This window comes from Oncorhynchus kisutch, linkage group LG20 (assembly GCF_002021735.2).
Source record: "Oncorhynchus kisutch isolate 150728-3 linkage group LG20, Okis_V2, whole genome shotgun sequence".
Lineage (NCBI taxonomy): Eukaryota > Metazoa > Chordata > Actinopteri > Salmoniformes > Salmonidae > Oncorhynchus > Oncorhynchus kisutch.
Genome location: NC_034193.2, coordinates 49,976,778 through 49,992,543, shown reverse-complemented (window position 1 = coordinate 49,992,543; position 15,766 = coordinate 49,976,778). Strand labels below are relative to the sequence as shown.

The 15,766-nt window shown below is 45.2% G+C and overlaps 1 protein-coding gene across 1 annotated transcript; it reads right to left on the bottom strand.

Moving 5' to 3' along the window:
• Positions 1-608: 608 nt before the first annotated feature.
• Positions 609-3,002, bottom strand: LOC116355537 (PAX-interacting protein 1-like). Its single transcript, XM_031799959.1, has 5 exons — positions 2,869-3,002; positions 2,722-2,777; positions 865-2,641; positions 754-790; positions 609-673 (listed from the first exon to the last, which is right to left on the bottom strand). Exons 1-4 carry the CDS (start codon positions 2,895-2,897, stop codon positions 781-783), a joined length of 1,872 nt encoding a protein of 623 aa, XP_031655819.1. The 5' UTR covers positions 2,898-3,002; the 3' UTR covers positions 609-673; positions 754-780.
• Between the last annotated feature and the right edge of the window lie 12,764 nt (positions 3,003-15,766).

Here is a 15,766-nt window from a genome sequence, read left to right as displayed (position 1 = left end):
AGACACCTCAAAATGCAGTCTCAAAAACATCTAGCGTCAGAACGCTTTGGCCTACAAACATTATGGAAAATTGACTCCCGAACATAGTTACGTTTCCTCTTTGACCCCACAGTTGTAAGACACATCTGAAGGTAACCCATACAAACAGAAGTATGGATGTAGATGTGCCAACAGGGGTTGAAGCATCCAAAACATTTGAGGAATCAGCTAGATACGGGACAGAGACTTCTAAACTGATTTTACTCTTTGCCATTTGTGGTGTGGACTATAGTTTAAGGCCAAATGCAAGTTTGAAAACAAAGTTCACTCAATTCTAATAGCTAAATGAGCCATGGTCTGGCCATCTATATGTTAATTGACTCAACAACAACTTGCACTGAGGTTGAGGACAGTCTCACTGTATACAATGCATGCCTACATCTAAAGTATGAACATTTGACAACTCACCCCTTCACAAATGCTCTTATGTAGACCCAAGCTTTTATTTTGAACAACCAGTAGCAAAGGTAAAAGATGAACAACCAAAGAATTAACTGAACAGTCAATTTTACAAGACTGCACACCACCCGTTCTCAAGACACGAGAATCATTATTTCAAAGAGACAAGGCATTTTTTAAAGTAAGTTGTTTATTCATTCCATCACACTAGAGTAGCAAGAGCACCAGCAACGTCCTGGTCGAAACAAAAGCAGAAAGAAATGCAGTGTCAGCAACACAGAATGTTAAGTAACCAATGTAAAAAACAATTCTCACCATTAGAGCTTCTAGAGGATGAATCCATTACATTTTCCTGTTGATAGATATATGATTAGTACAAAGGACTTCAAATTCAGAGAGAAAAGTTCAGAGCAGGTGAACCATTACCTTGCAGAATCCTTCACTAGTGTTGGATATATGCTTGGTGCACCAATGCCAACATAACCGTCCTTGGGAGCATTTCCACTGTCAACAGGCATTGCCTCCCTAGGAGTGTAGCTGATTCGGGAAAAGACAGTTCTGCCATTCTTGTAGTGCGATTTGGAACTGTAGGAAGAGATTGGGATGACACCTGACTGTTCAATGCTGGCCTGAGAACTACCAGAGGCATCATCTTCAGTTCTTTCGTAGTGCTTCTGCTGAGACAATGGGGCCAGTTGCTGCTGGGAAATTTGCCCTACATGCCATAATTGCTGAGGAATGGGGTTGGGTAGCTGCTGGGCCATTTGAGCTGGATACCTCACTTGCTGAGGCTCGACTGCCAGTTCCTTCTGCTGCTGGGGCTCGACTGCCAGTTCCTTCTGCTGGGGAAATTGAGATGGATGCCACACGAGCGGAGGTTGCTGGGCTATGGTGGTTGGTTCCTTCTGCAGTAGAGACATAGGGACCAGTTGCTTCTGCTGGGGAAACTGAGCAGGATGCCATGCTTGCTGGGGCACAGCGGTCATTTGCTTCTGCCTCAGGGCCATTTGAGGAGGATGCCACACTTGCTGGGGCACAGCGGTCATTTGCTTCTGCCTCAGGGCCATTTGAGGAGGATGCCACACTTGCTGGGGCACGGCAGTCGGTTGCTTCTGCTGCATTTGAGCTGGATGCCACACTTGCTGGGGCACGGCAGTCGGTTGCTTCTGCTGCAGAGGCATTTGAGAAGGATGCCACACTTGCTGGGGCACGGCAGTCGGTTGCTTCTGCTGCATTTGAGCTGGATGCCACACTTGCTGGGGCACGGTCGTCAGTTGCTTCTGCTGCAGGGGCATTTGAGGATGCCACACTTGCTGGGGCACGGCAGTCGGTTGCTTCTGCTGCAGGGGCATTTGAGAAGGATGCCATACTTGCTGGGGCACGGCGGTCGGTTGCTTCTGCTGCAGGGGCATTTGAGAAGGATGCCACACTTGCTGGGGCACTGCGGTTGGTTGCAGGGGCATTTGAGCAGGATGCCACACTTGCTGGGGCACAGCGGTCGGTTGCTTCTGCAGCATTTGATTAGGATGCCACACTTGCTGGGGCACAGCGGTTGTTTGCAGGGGCATTTGAGCAGGATGCCACACTTGCTGGGGCACGGCGGTCAGTTGCTTCTGCTGCAGGGGCATTTGATCAGGATGCCACACTTGCTGGGGCACGGTGGTCGGTTGCTTCTGCTGCAGGGGAATTTGAGCAGGATGCCACAATTGCTGGGGCACGGCGGTCGGTTGCTTCTGCTGCAGGGCCATGTGAGGAGGATGCCACACTTGCTGGGTCATGGCGGTCAGTTTCTTCTGCAGCAGGGGCATTTGAGCTCTATGCCACACTTGCTGGGGCACGGCGGTCGGTTGCTTATGCATCAGCATGTGAGCTTGATGCCACACTTGCTGGGGCACCGCGGTCGGTTGCTTATGCGTCAGCATGTGAGCTTGATGCCACACTTGCTGGGGCACGGCGGTCGGTTGCCTCTGCTGCTGAGCTTCTGCGGCCAGTTGCTTCTGATGCAGGGGCATTTGAACTGGATACCACACTTGCTGAGGTTGCTGGGAGATGGGGGCCAGTTCCTTCCGCAGGATGGCGGCCGGATGTTTCTGTTGCGCTTGCATTTGAGATTTTGGAGACTTATAATTGCCATATCCTAGAGACCGAAGTGATCCTGCATAGAGCCATGCTGCATTAGAATCCAGTGCAGGAGACCGATCACCTAGGTTAAAAATATAAACTGTAAAATGCCAGCATTTGAAAGTTATGGAACTGCATAGCTGTTATTTGAAATGACCTCACCTTCTGATGTAGAACACGATATCCCTCCAATTAGCAGGCAACAAAGCCAAGAAACGCTTAAGGAAAAATAATGTATGTCATAAACATAGCTACCTGTAACACCTGAAGGACAAGGGAAACAAACTTAATCAATACTTAAAAACATACCTGAAAGCGATTCCAATCATCACGGCCATTTCGCCCTCAAAACCTCACCAGTATTCAGAACTAATGGTAGGCATACGTCCTACCAGAATATCCCTTTTACTATATTTGCCAGATGTTTGGTTGCTCCTTTTAAAGGAATCCCAGACCCTTCTAATGTCGTTGGCTAATTAAGGACAGCTGTCAGCCACTGAACTACATTCAATTTCTATTTCCAAATTGACCCCTAAATCCTACACCTTGGTCTAAACACAAGGATTTAATAGGGATAAGCAATATGGCCACAATTGCATCCAGCCTATCAGAAGGCAAGGTGAAGCAATTAACATATTGCTTTACCCTATCTGATCATTTCAAATGCCCATAAGTGACTAAGTGGTAGGTGTAGGAGCTAGGGGTTGATTTGGAATGCAGATATTTACTCAGGTCTGGTTGATTCTCTAATTGAGATCCTGATAGGTTTGACAGCCCTTACTCTAAAGCACGTGTCAAACTCATTACACTGAGGGCCGAGTGTTTGCGGATTTTCACTCCTTCCTTGTACTTGATGGCTGAATTAAGGCCACTAATTACTTCCTTCACCTACAGTAGTTGTCTTGGTCTTAAATGAAAGGAAAAAACTAAAACCTACAGACACTAGGCCCTCCATAGAATGAGTTTGATACCCCTGCTCTAAAGTAGGAAACACATTTTGTCTTGGAACTTCATTGATCGGTTTAAATTATTGCTTGTACAAAATTCACTTGGTTCATTTGAAGATTAGAGGCTGAATGAGCAGTTAGGCACCATTATTTTACACATGCCTTCTTTAAAACCGTGTATTTCATTCAGCATAGCAACATTAGATGGTTAACAGTTTCATTTGCACAAAGTGCAACATCTTAGACAAATTCTGATTTCAGACAGACACCAATTAAACACTCATGTTATGCTTTTGATGATCTGAGTTTTTAATTTTCAGAGGAAAACATACAGTAGGGCTCGTTTGAGTTGTAAGGCTGAAGCAACTGACTGTAGACCAAAGTCAAGAAGTAAAGTCAGTAGAGGTGCATCTGCGACAACCGAAAGTCGGATACTAACGTCATTTTCCAACAGCAAGGCTCAGATCACCATGGCAGTGTTGCCATTGTTTATAAAAGGTTTCCTTTATAATGTAAAAACAAAAACATGTCTCCAACACCCACTCACAGACTGAAATAATTTGTGTGTACATTATAAAATCAATAAATGAGAGAGGGCCTCAATCACATCATTCCTTTATGCACTGTAGGCTACACATGAATTTTAGCAAGTTGGTTCCTGTTTCAGTCATGTTTTTGGTCACGTGGGTTAAACATAAACACTAATGATTGGTTGACAATGGAGCCCCCACATGACAGGTGATGGCTGCAGGATGAAGTTGGTGAAGAGCAATTGTAAAGTTCATGCAATCGACATATAGACTCTTGTCGGAAATGTTTTATCCCCAGAACGCAACACACTTTGAAAGGCGGTGACCAACAATTGTCACCGACTTGACAATAGTGATCAGCTCGAAGGTGCCCACTATCTCCATAAAATGTCTCCCTCATGTGGATGAAATAAAACACAAGACAACAACCCATCTCATCATCCTCTGACCGTCTATCCTCCTTTGTGGAAGCATTTTTTCCAATGTTGTCTCAACTTTGATTGCAGTACACATCCACAAACATATAAACTCGATTACAACTGTTTAGATAGCTATGCATATATCTCCAGCCCCCTTAAATCTGCCACAGTGTTTTCCCTATTCCGACTGATGTTTCCGCTTGCATTCCATCTCTGATAATTATACGTTTGTGTCTGTGCCTTGAAAATGCCAATGTCCTTTTCTTCTCCTGTTTCTTTCAGCACAGCAGGCAGACAATCTGTTCTTTATTCTGGTCTTTTATATTCACCCCAAGTGCTCCAATCCTTCTGTACTTTATTGTACGGCCCTTAATGTCTAGAACTCTGCACTAACTCCCCTCTTCCACTGCTGTAGGCTGGCCTACTGTAACTGGAACGCAAATGTATGTCACTTAAATCAGACCTGGGTTCAAATACTATTTAAAATATTTCAATTAATTTCACATACATTTAAAGTAAGTATTCTGATCTTTTATTTGAAAAGATAAGTCGTTAAATGTTATGTATTTGTAAATACACTTGGAAAGTGTTTGAAAATCAAAATCACACACTAATTTACACTCCAATGTATTAAATAAGTATTTGAAAATACTGTCAAATTATACCATTTGTATTATAACCCAGATATTATAACCCAGATACTGAAATACACATGTTTTTGAATACAGGTCTGCACTTAGATGTAGCATTTGCATGAAAATACACAAATATGTATTGTATTATACTGCATCATATTCTATTGTATTTGTTGTTTCTTTGCGATTGCATTTGAAATCCTCAACGGTTATTTTTTCTGAAGACAGATTCCAATTCTTTCTCTGTTAGACCCTCCAGGCCCTATTAGTCTACTGAGGTCAGTCAGTTGTGATTGTAACCATCAGATCCAAAATCTCAGTGGTGAGTAGTCACTGAGCTGATGGCAGTCCTCACATAAAGACACACCATGCCCACCAGAGCACACAAATAGCCTACATCAGATTCAGACAGAAATCAATACAGACTCCAAAACAGACACAATTATAATTTACATTCATTTATTTGTTTGTTTCACAACTCAGTTTTAGGATCAGGTACTACTGCCTGCTTCACCTCTTAAAATTAAGAAAAAAGTATTTGAGAAGCAATGTAGATAGATTATATAGAGGCAACTCAGTATAATTCACTGCTGCTTTCTATATATTATCAAAGCCACTTAAACGTATACTGCTCCATAGACATGGGTTCAATATGAATTTCTTTCTTTCAAATACTTTTTTAGCTGCTCTTAATTGAGAGTTTATCTGTCACTCCAGGCAGGATCAATCAACCCTCAAAGGCATTTAAAAGAAAACCAATACTATTTGAGGTTTGTTTTCACCTCAGACCTTGAGATCGCCTCTTATGAGTGAGTGGAGATCTCTCCCTCGTGCATGAGACATTTCATGGCTGACTCGTCGTCGTAAATGCCCACGCGGGGAAGGTCACGTGACATCAGGCCGAAGTAGGCCAGAGATTTTCCATTGGACTTCAGCCCATTTACCAGCACAAACAGGAACCTAGACAAATAAATAATAGTTATGTTCAGTAGGGCACAGAGTAGCAAAACAATCTGCAACCGAAACTAAAACTAAAATCAGTGGGTTTTTTGGACGAGACCAATGTCAAAAGTAGTTCAGTAGTTCATATATATTTAACTACTTTTGACAATGGTCTCGTCCAAAAAAATCACAGATTTTAGTTTTAGTTTCGGTTGCAGAACGTATAAATTTTGTTGATGGGCATTTCCTTCTCTCTCCCATTTGGTAAGGGTTTTCTCCGATCACAAAGCAGTTCATCACATCTGACTCCAATGAATCAATTTACAAATTCAATTCAAGCTGCAATTAAAGAGTGGATTCAAAATAACTTGTTCCAAATAGTGGATTAGGGACATTATCTTAAGATCTGAATCAAATAGCCAATATAATAGAGGTTTTGGTGAGTCGCTCTTTTTCAGGTCCAGTAGCTGCTTGCCTGATCTCACCTTATCAACGAATTCTGGGGCCAGAGCTCCTGACCTAGCCGGTCCTTGAGCACTTCATAGTCACCACTCCCCCTGTTGATGAAGAGCAGGATGTGCCCCTTCACCTCTGACTGGTACAGACCCACTGCTGTCTCTCTGTGTGTAGGTGTGTGTATGTGTGTGAGAGAGAGAGACAAAGGGACAAAGAGAAAGACAGAACTATGGGAAATAGATATCAAAATAGGCATGTGCCAGTACATTAACTGTCTGTAGGTGTAGTCTGGTTATATGACTGAACATGAAAGGATAACAATACAAAGATGTGATGCCAAGGTGTAGTTTTAACAAGGCTGGTTTAAATCTTGTCTAAATTTGCATTCCATGTATTTGTAATGCGAGTCAAGCAGGTGATTTCTGATGGAAATTTTGGACGGTTGCTTCTGCCGAGTCATTGTGGCTGGTTGCTTCTGCTGCTGAGGTACGAGAGCCGGTTGCTTCACCTAAGGTATTTGCGCCAGTCGTCACACTTGCTGAGGCATTGTGGCTGGTTGCTTCTGCTGAAGAGGCATGCGAGCCCGTACCTTTTGTTGCTGGGACATTGGCGCAGGTTCCTTTTAATGAAGCGTGGAGAATATATCTATAATTTACCTAGGAAACAAAGACAAAAAGTTCAAAATAGTAAAATGGCAGAATTTGAAGTCATTGGAACTATACAAATGCTGTTTTTTTTACTTAATTCATTTGTGTATAACAAACACCGTTAGGTGTAGGATAACAGGTTATCCCTCCAATGAATAGATCAATTGAAGGTCAGAATTCTCATAATATGCAGTTAGTGAATGATTTCAGCAGAAATGTACATGTTCAAAGACATTCTGTTGTGTGTAGAGCATATTTGAGTTAATTGACATATTCCCAATCAATTGTGTTTTTTGTTAGTTTCTCGAGTTGTTTGGAACTTGTCTTTTTACTTATTTTGTATATAATGTTGCCGCTATCATCTCTTATGACCGAAAATAACTGCAATTACTCACCACGGACTGGCAGAATCCTTTTTTTTGGAACAGAATCCTTTTTTTGGGACAGGCCCAGATCCGTGATTTGTGTGAAGAGAAGGTGGAGAAAAGGGGGCCAGAGGCTGGACTGCCTTCTGAGATTTAGTAGGCAATCGAATAAACCCCCACTTCCTTCTATTCTGCTAGCAAATGTGCAATCTTTGGAAAATAAAATAGATGACCTAAGCGGAAGATTAATTCAAAATTTTAATATCTTATGCTTCACGGAGTCATGGCTGAACGACGACATTATCAACATACAGCTGGCTATCCTCCAGGATAGAACAGCGGTGTCTGGTAAGACAAGGGCGGTGGACTATGTATTTTTGTAAATAACAGCTGGTGCACGATATCTAAGGAAGTCTCGAGCTATTGCCAGCCTGAGGTAGAATATCTCATGATAAGCTGTAGACCACACTATCTACCTAGAGAGTTATCTGTATTTTTTGTAGCTGTATACATACCACCACAGACTGAGGCTGGCACTAAGACCACATTGAAGGAACTGTATTCTGCCCTAAGCAAAAAGGAAAAAGCTCACCAGGAGACGGTGCTCCTCGTAGCCGGGGACTTAAATGTATGGAAACTTAAATACATCTTACCATATTTCTATCAGCATGTTACATGTGCAACCAGAGGGGAAAAAAAAAAAAAAAAAACTCTGGACCACCTTTACTCCACACACAGAGACGCATACAAAGCTCTCCCTCACCCTCCATTTGGTAAATCTGACCATAATTCTATCCTCCTGCTTACAAGCAATAATTAAAGCAGGAAACACCAGTGACCTGATCAATAAAAAAGTGGTCAGATGAAGCAGCTGCTAAGCTACATGACTGTTTTGCCAGCACAGACTGGAATATATTCCGGGATTCCTCCGATGACATTGAGGAGTACACCACATCAGTCATTGGCTTCATCAATAAGTGCATCAATGACGTCATCCCCACAGTGACCGTTTGTACATAACCCAACCAGAAACCATGGATTACAGGCAACATTTGCACTGAGCTAAAGGCTAGAGTTGCCGCTTTCAAGGAGCGGGACGCCAACCCGGAAGCTTATAAGAAATCCCGCTATGCCCTCCGATGAACCATCAAACGGGCAAAGCATCAATACAGGACTAAGATTGATCGTACTACACCGGCTCTGACACTCGTCGGATGTGGCAGGGCTTGCGAACCTTTACAGACTACAAAGGGAAGCACAGCACGAGAGCTGCCCAGTGACACCTGCCTACCAGACGAGCTAGAATACTTCTATGCTCACTTCGAGGCAAATAACACTGAAACATGCATGAGAGCAAAATCTGATCAGGAAGACTGCGTGATCACGCTCTCTCCGCAACCAATGTGAGTAAGACCTTTACACAGGTCAACATTCACAAGACCGCAGGGCTTGACAGATTACCAGGACGTGTACTGCGAGCAGGTGCTGACCAACTGGCAAGTGTCTTCACTGACATTTTCAACCTCTCCCTGTCCAAGTCTGTAATACCAACATGTTTTAAGCAGACCACTATAGTCCCTGTGCTCAAGAACACTAAGGTAACCTGCCTAAATGTCTACCAACCCGTAGCACTCACGTCTGTAGCTATGAAGTGCTTTGAAAGGCAGGTCATGGCTCACATCAACACCATTATCCCAGAAACACTAGACCCACTCAATTTGCATACCGTCCTAACAGATCCACAGATGCAATTTTATTGCACTCCACACTGCTATTCTTTCCTATTCTTTGACTAGTGCTCAGCATTCAACATCATAGTGCCCTCAAAGCTCATCAATAAGCTAAGGACCCTGGGACTAAACACCTCCCTCTGCAACTGGATCCTGGACTTCCTGACGGCCCGCCACCAGGTGGTAAGGGTAGGTAATAACACGTCCGCCACACTGATCCTCAACACGGGGCCACTCAGGGGTGCGTGCTCAGTCCCCTCCTGTACTCCCTGTTCACTCATGACAGCACGGCCAGGCACGACTCCAACACCATCATTAAGTTTGTTGACGACACAACAGTGGTAGGCCTGACCACAGACAACGAGACAGCCTATAGGGAGGAGGTCAGAGATATGGCCGTGTGGTGCAAGGACAACAACCATTCCCTAAATGTGATCAAGACAAAGGAGATGATTGTAGACTACAGGAAAGAGAGGACCGAGCATTCCCCCATTCTCATCGACGGGGCTGTAGTGGAGGTTGAGAGCTTCAAGTTCCTTGGTGTCCACATCACCAACAAGCGAACATGTTCCAAGCACACCAAGACAGTCGTGAAGCCAGCACGACAAAACCTATTCCCACTCAGGAGACTAAAAAGACTTGGCATGGGTCCTCATATCTTCTAAAAGGTTCTACAGCTGCACCATCGAGAGTATCCTGACTGGTTGAATATCTGCCCGGTATGGCAACTGCTCAGCCTCCGACCGCAAGGTACTACAGAGGGTAGTGTGAACGGCATAGTACATCACTGGGGACAAGCTTCCTGCCATCCAGGACCTCTGTACCAGGCCATGTCAGAGGAAGGCCCTAAAAATTGTCAAAGACTCCAGCCACCCTAGTCATTGACTGGTTTCTCTGCTACCGCACGGCAAGCGGTACCAGAGCACCAAGTCTAGGTCCAAGAGGCTTCTAAACAGCTTCTACCCCCAAGCCATAAGACTCCTGAACACCTAGTCAAACGGCTAATCAGACTACTTGCATCCCCCCTTTACACCGCTGCTACTCTCTGTGGTTATCTATGCATTGTTTAATAACTCCACCTACATATTACCTCAACTAAAAAGGTGCACCTACACATTGACTCTGTACCCCCCTGTATATAGTCTCACTATTGTTATTTTACTGCTGCTCTTTAATTACTTGCTACTTTTGTTTCTTATTCATATTTGTTTTTAAACTGCATTGTTGCTTACGGGCTCCTAAGTAAGCATTTCACTGTTGCATTCGGTAGCACGAACGGCCTAGTACATTACTGGGGCCAAGCTTCCTGCCATCCAGGCAGAGGTAGACATTAAAAACACACAGTATTTCAAAACACAAGGAGGAACTTTTAAAGGTACAATATTTTATTGTTTTACAAGTAATGCAGGGTAGAACGAGCAACAGCAACTCCCTGGCCGACGCAAAAGCATACAGTGGAAGCAACAACTCAGAATTGTCATCCAAAGGATGAATCTACCATTGCAATTCTGTTGAAAGATGATTAGTACAACGGATTTAAACACATGCTTGTTCAATGAACCATGAATGAACATTCACCTGTTGAACGGTCGTTAAGACACGAACAGCTTACAGACGGTAGGCAAATAAGGTCACAGTTATGAAAACTTAGGACACTAAAAAAGGCCTTTCTACTGACTCTAAAAAACACCACGTCCAGGGTCCCTAGTTATCTGGGTGAACGTGCCTTAGGCATGCTGCAAGGAGACTGCAGATGGGGCCAGGGCGATAAATTGCAATGTCTATACTGTGAGACGCCTAAGACAGCACTACAGGGATACGGACAGCTGATCGTCCTTGCAGTGACAGACCACGTGTAACAACACCTGCACAGGATCAGTACATCGAAAGATCACAAATGCGGGATAGGAACAGGATGGCAACAACTGCAGAGTTACACAGCTTATTGCCACAGCTACTTGCCCAAGCCTCCCCAGTTTCTCCTTCACCCAAATCCAGATAGCAGATGTTCTGAAAGAGCTGCAAAACCTGGACTCCTACAAATCAGCTGGGCTAGACAATCTGGACCCTCTCTTTCTAAAATTATCCGCCCCCATTGTTGGAACCCCTATTACCAGTCTTATCAATCTCTTTCGTATTGTCAGAGATCACGAAAAGATTGGAAAGCTGCTGCGGTCATCCCCCTCTTCAAAGTGGTTGACACTCTATACCCAAACTGTTATAGACCTATATCCAACCTGCCTAAAGTTTTCTAAAGCCAAGTTAATAAACAGATCACAGAGCATTTCGAATCCCACCGTACCTTCTCCGCTGTGCGATCCGGTTTCCGAGCTGGTCACAGGTGCACCTCAGCCACGCTCAAGGTCCTAAACGATATCATAACCGCCATCGATAAAAGCCAGTACTGTACAGCCGTCTTCATCGACCTGGCCAAGGCCTTCGACTCTGTCAATCCCCGTATCCTTATGGGCAGACTCAACAGCCTTGGTTTCTCAAATGACTGCCTCGCCTGGTTCACCAACTACTTCTCAGACAGAGTTCAGTGTGTCAAATCGGAGGGCCTGTTGTCCGGACCTCTGGCAGTCTCTATGGGGGTACCATAGGGTTCAATTCTCGGGCCGACTCTTTTCTCTGTATATATATCAACGATGTCGCTCTTGCTGCAGGTGATTCCCTGATTCACCTCTACGCAGACACCATTCTGTATATATCTCGCCCTTCTTTGGACACTGTTAACCTCCAAATGAGCTTCAATGCCATCCAACACTCCTTCCGTGGCCTCCAACTGCTTTTAAATGCAAGTAAAACCAAATGCATGCTTTTCAACTGGTCGCTGCCCGCACCCTCCCGCCCGACTAGCATCACTACTCTGGACGGTTCTGACTTAGAATATGTGGACAACTACAAATACCTAGGTGTCTGGCTAGGCTGTGAACTCTCCTTCCAGACTCATATAGCATCTCCAATCCATAATTCAATCTAGAATCGGCTTCCAATTTCGTAACAGATCCTACTTCACTCACACCAAACAAAGCCTGCCATGGTGGAAGAGTTGGGTAACATCTCACAGCAAGAACTGGCAAATCTGGTGCAGTCCATGAGGAGGAGATGTATTGCAGTACTTAATGCAGCACGTGGCCACACAAGATACTTCCTGTTACTTTTGATTTTGTCTCCCCCTTTGTTCAGGAACACATAATTCCAGTTCTGTTAGTCATGTCTGTGGAACTGTGGAACTCAGTTTGTGTCAGTTGTAGAATCTTATGCTCATACAAAAATTGACATGTTAAGTTTGCTGGAAATAAACACAGGACGTTTAATTTTTTGCAGTTTATATTAACTTCAGTTGCAGTGAAATGATAATCTCTTTAAATTGTCTTGGGAAAAGAGTGGATAAATATTTCTATCAGCGTCTCGGGGAAAATGCCAATGCACATGTAATGTGTCATCTTTGACACTTTTGCAAGCAGACAGCATTTCAACCACATAAAATACACACCCAAGACTAACTGAAGTTACCATTCTCAGCTTTACATTTCCTTAAAATCTGTCAAAATTGCATTTGGCACAGGACCAATGTTTCCACTGTTCTAGCATGCTACCTGGTCCTTAAATAATTTTACCTGTTATGACTAATGCATTCATTCTATCAACGTAAGACATTTGTGAGCACTACTTTAGTCTTCTGGGGCAACAAGTTATGACAGAAGAGAAGCTGCATGTATTAAACTATAGTTGACAAATGGCAGAACTAATGTAAGTAAGCAGAAACGTGTCTAAATTAGGGGTGAAAGTAGCCATTAAGCTCAGTTATGGTGGATCAAACTGGACAGGTAGCCCACTTTAAATTGATTTGTTTGACAGAGTCAGACAACCACAAGAGGCGAAACGGAGCCTGCGCATACCACAAAAACAGAAGAGGTTTATATGCCACAGTAGCCCATCTCCGGGGTACAAGCTTTCTCAGGTTTTTGTAAAACAGGATTTGATGTTTACATGGCAACACAAAATAAATACTTCAGGATCCCGAATAACGGGATATTGATGTACATGTAAACGTGGTCAGTGGCTTTAACGTAGAGACAATCTTGGGGTTTGTCAACCAGCAGCAAAGATAAATTATAGATTTGATATCCAAAAGATAAGGAACTGTGAACCACATTCCCAATTACTACAAATTGCACTGGCAACCAACACTGTTCTCAACCAGCAAGCCAAAGGTAGACATTAAAACACACTATTTCAAAACACAAGGAGGCACTTTTAAAAAGGTACAATATTTTATTGTTTTACAAGTAATGCAGGGTAGAACGAGCAGCAGCAACTCCCTGGCCGACGCATAAGCATACAGTGGAAGCTTAAAGAAAGTGTCAGCAACAACTGTGAATTGTCATCCAAAGGATGAATCTACCATTGCAATTCTGTTGATAGACGATGAGTACAACGGATTTCAAAATCAGAACGCAAAGTGCAGGTGAGTGTAGAAGTTGCACATTACATTGCATCCCAGTAGTCGTTCCCTTGTGGCGGGGCTACTTTAGCAGGTTGTGAGTTTGTAGCAGGTGGGGATATGCTTGCTTCAGAGATATCTCTCGGACTGTAGTGACGTTTGCATAACCTACCCAGTGGTGTGGCAGGTTTGGGAGTAGACAGTATTGCCCTTCTCATACACCGATTTGTAACTATGTTAGTACGAGAATTGACTGTTCAACGATGCTGCCTTGAACGCTGCTGGAGCTGACACATTGGGTGCTTTCATTGTCACCCTCATACCCAAAATCCTGAGAAACATCACTGCTGCTAAAATCCATGTTGCTTGAGGAGTTGGCCCTCCTGTTCAAGGCCTGTCGCTTCCGCCGAGGCAAGGGCGCCTGTCGCTTCCGCCGAGGCAAGGGCGCCTGTCGCCTCCGCCGAGGCAAGGGCGCCTGTCGCCTCCGCCGAGGCAAGGGCGCCTGTCGCCTCCGCCGAGGCAAGGGCGCCTGTCGCCTCCGCCGAGGCAAGGGCGCCTGTCGCCTCCGCCGAGGCAAGGGCGCCTGTCGCCTCCGCCGAGGCAAGGGCGCCTGTCGCCTCCGCCGAGGCAAGGGCGCCTGTCGCCTCCGCCGAGGCAAGGGCGCCTGTCGCCTCCGCCGAGGCAAGGGCGCCTGTCGCCTCCGCCGAGGCAAGGGCGCCTGTCGCCTCCGCCGAGGCAAGGGCGCCTGTCGCCTCCGCCGAGGCAAGGGCGCCTGTCGCCTCCGCCGAGGCAAGGGCGCCTGTCGCCTCCGCCGAGGCAAGGGCGCCTGTCGCCTCCGCCGAGGCATTTGAAACAGATTCCGAACTTGAGGTACCGTGGCCGGTTGCTTCCGCTGCAGAAGCAAAGTGGCCGGTTGTTTCACCAAACGTATTTAGGCCAGTCGTGGCGCTTGATGAAGCACTGTGGCCAGATGCTTCACCTAAGGTATTTGGGCCAGCTGCCACACTTGTCGAGGCATTATGGGTGGCCGCTTGCGTGGCACTGTGGCCAGTTGCTTCCTCTGCAGAGGCACTGTGGCCAGTTACTTCACCTGCGGCACTTGGGCCAGTCGTGGCGCTTGATGAAGCATTGTGGCCAGTTGCTTCAGCTAAGGTATTTGGGCCAGTCGTGACGCTTGCTGAGATATTATGGGTTGCTGCTTCTGCTGAGGCACGGGAGTCGGCTCCTTCACCCAAGGTATTTGGGCCAGTCGTGATGCTTGCTGAGGTATTATGGGTTGCTGCTTCTGCTGAGGCACAGGAGTCGGATACTTCACCCAAGGTATTTGGGCCAGTCGTGACGCTTGCAGAGGCATTGTGGTTGGCCGCTTCTGAGGCATTATGAGTGGCCGTTTGCATGGCACTGTGTCCAGTTGCTTCCGCTGCCGAGGCACCGTGGCCAGTTGCTTCACCTAAGGTATTTGGGACAGTCGTGGCGCTTGATGAAGCATTGTGGCCAGTTGCTTCAGCTAAGGTATTTGGGCCAGTCGTGACGCTTGCAGAGGCATTATGGGTGATCGCTTGCGCGGCACTGTGGCCAGTTGCTTCAGCTAAGGCATTTGGGACAGTCGTGGCGCTTGATGAAGCATTGTGGCCAGTTGCTTCAGCTAAGGTATTTGGGCCAGTCGTGACGCTTGCAGAGGCATTATGGGTGGCTGCTTCACCTGCTGAGGCACGGGAGCCAGTAGCTTCCGCTGCATTGTGGCCAGTTCCTTTTACTTGATTTTGGGGAATATATCTATAATTACCTACAAAAGAAAATAATATGTTTCAAATCGTAAAATGCCAGCATTTGAAGCCATTTAATTTCACTGAATTAAATGTGCAGAACAAAACACACCTTTAGGTGGAGGATAACAGGTTATCCCTCCAATTAGCAGGCAACAAATCCAAGAAATTCTTAATAAAAACAAAAACATCCTAGTCAGTTAAATACAACTACCTGTAAAACATGGAAGACAAGGGAATCAAACTAGAGCCATACAACTTACCTCAAAGACATTTCAAAACTCACAGCCATTTTTCTCATCAAAACCTCAGTAGTCAGA

Coding starts and splice junctions, on each gene's coding strand:
- LOC116355537 (XM_031799959.1), bottom strand. CDS start 2,897: ATGGCCGTGATGATTGGAATCGCTTTCAG. Junction 2,778..2,868: donor ATGATTGGAATCGCTTTCAG/GTATGTTTTTAA, acceptor TTTTTCCTTAAG/CGTTTCTTGGCTTTGTTGCC. Junction 2,642..2,721: donor ATCGTGTTCTACATCAGAAG/GTGAGGTCATTT, acceptor TTTTTAACCTAG/GTGATCGGTCTCCTGCACTG.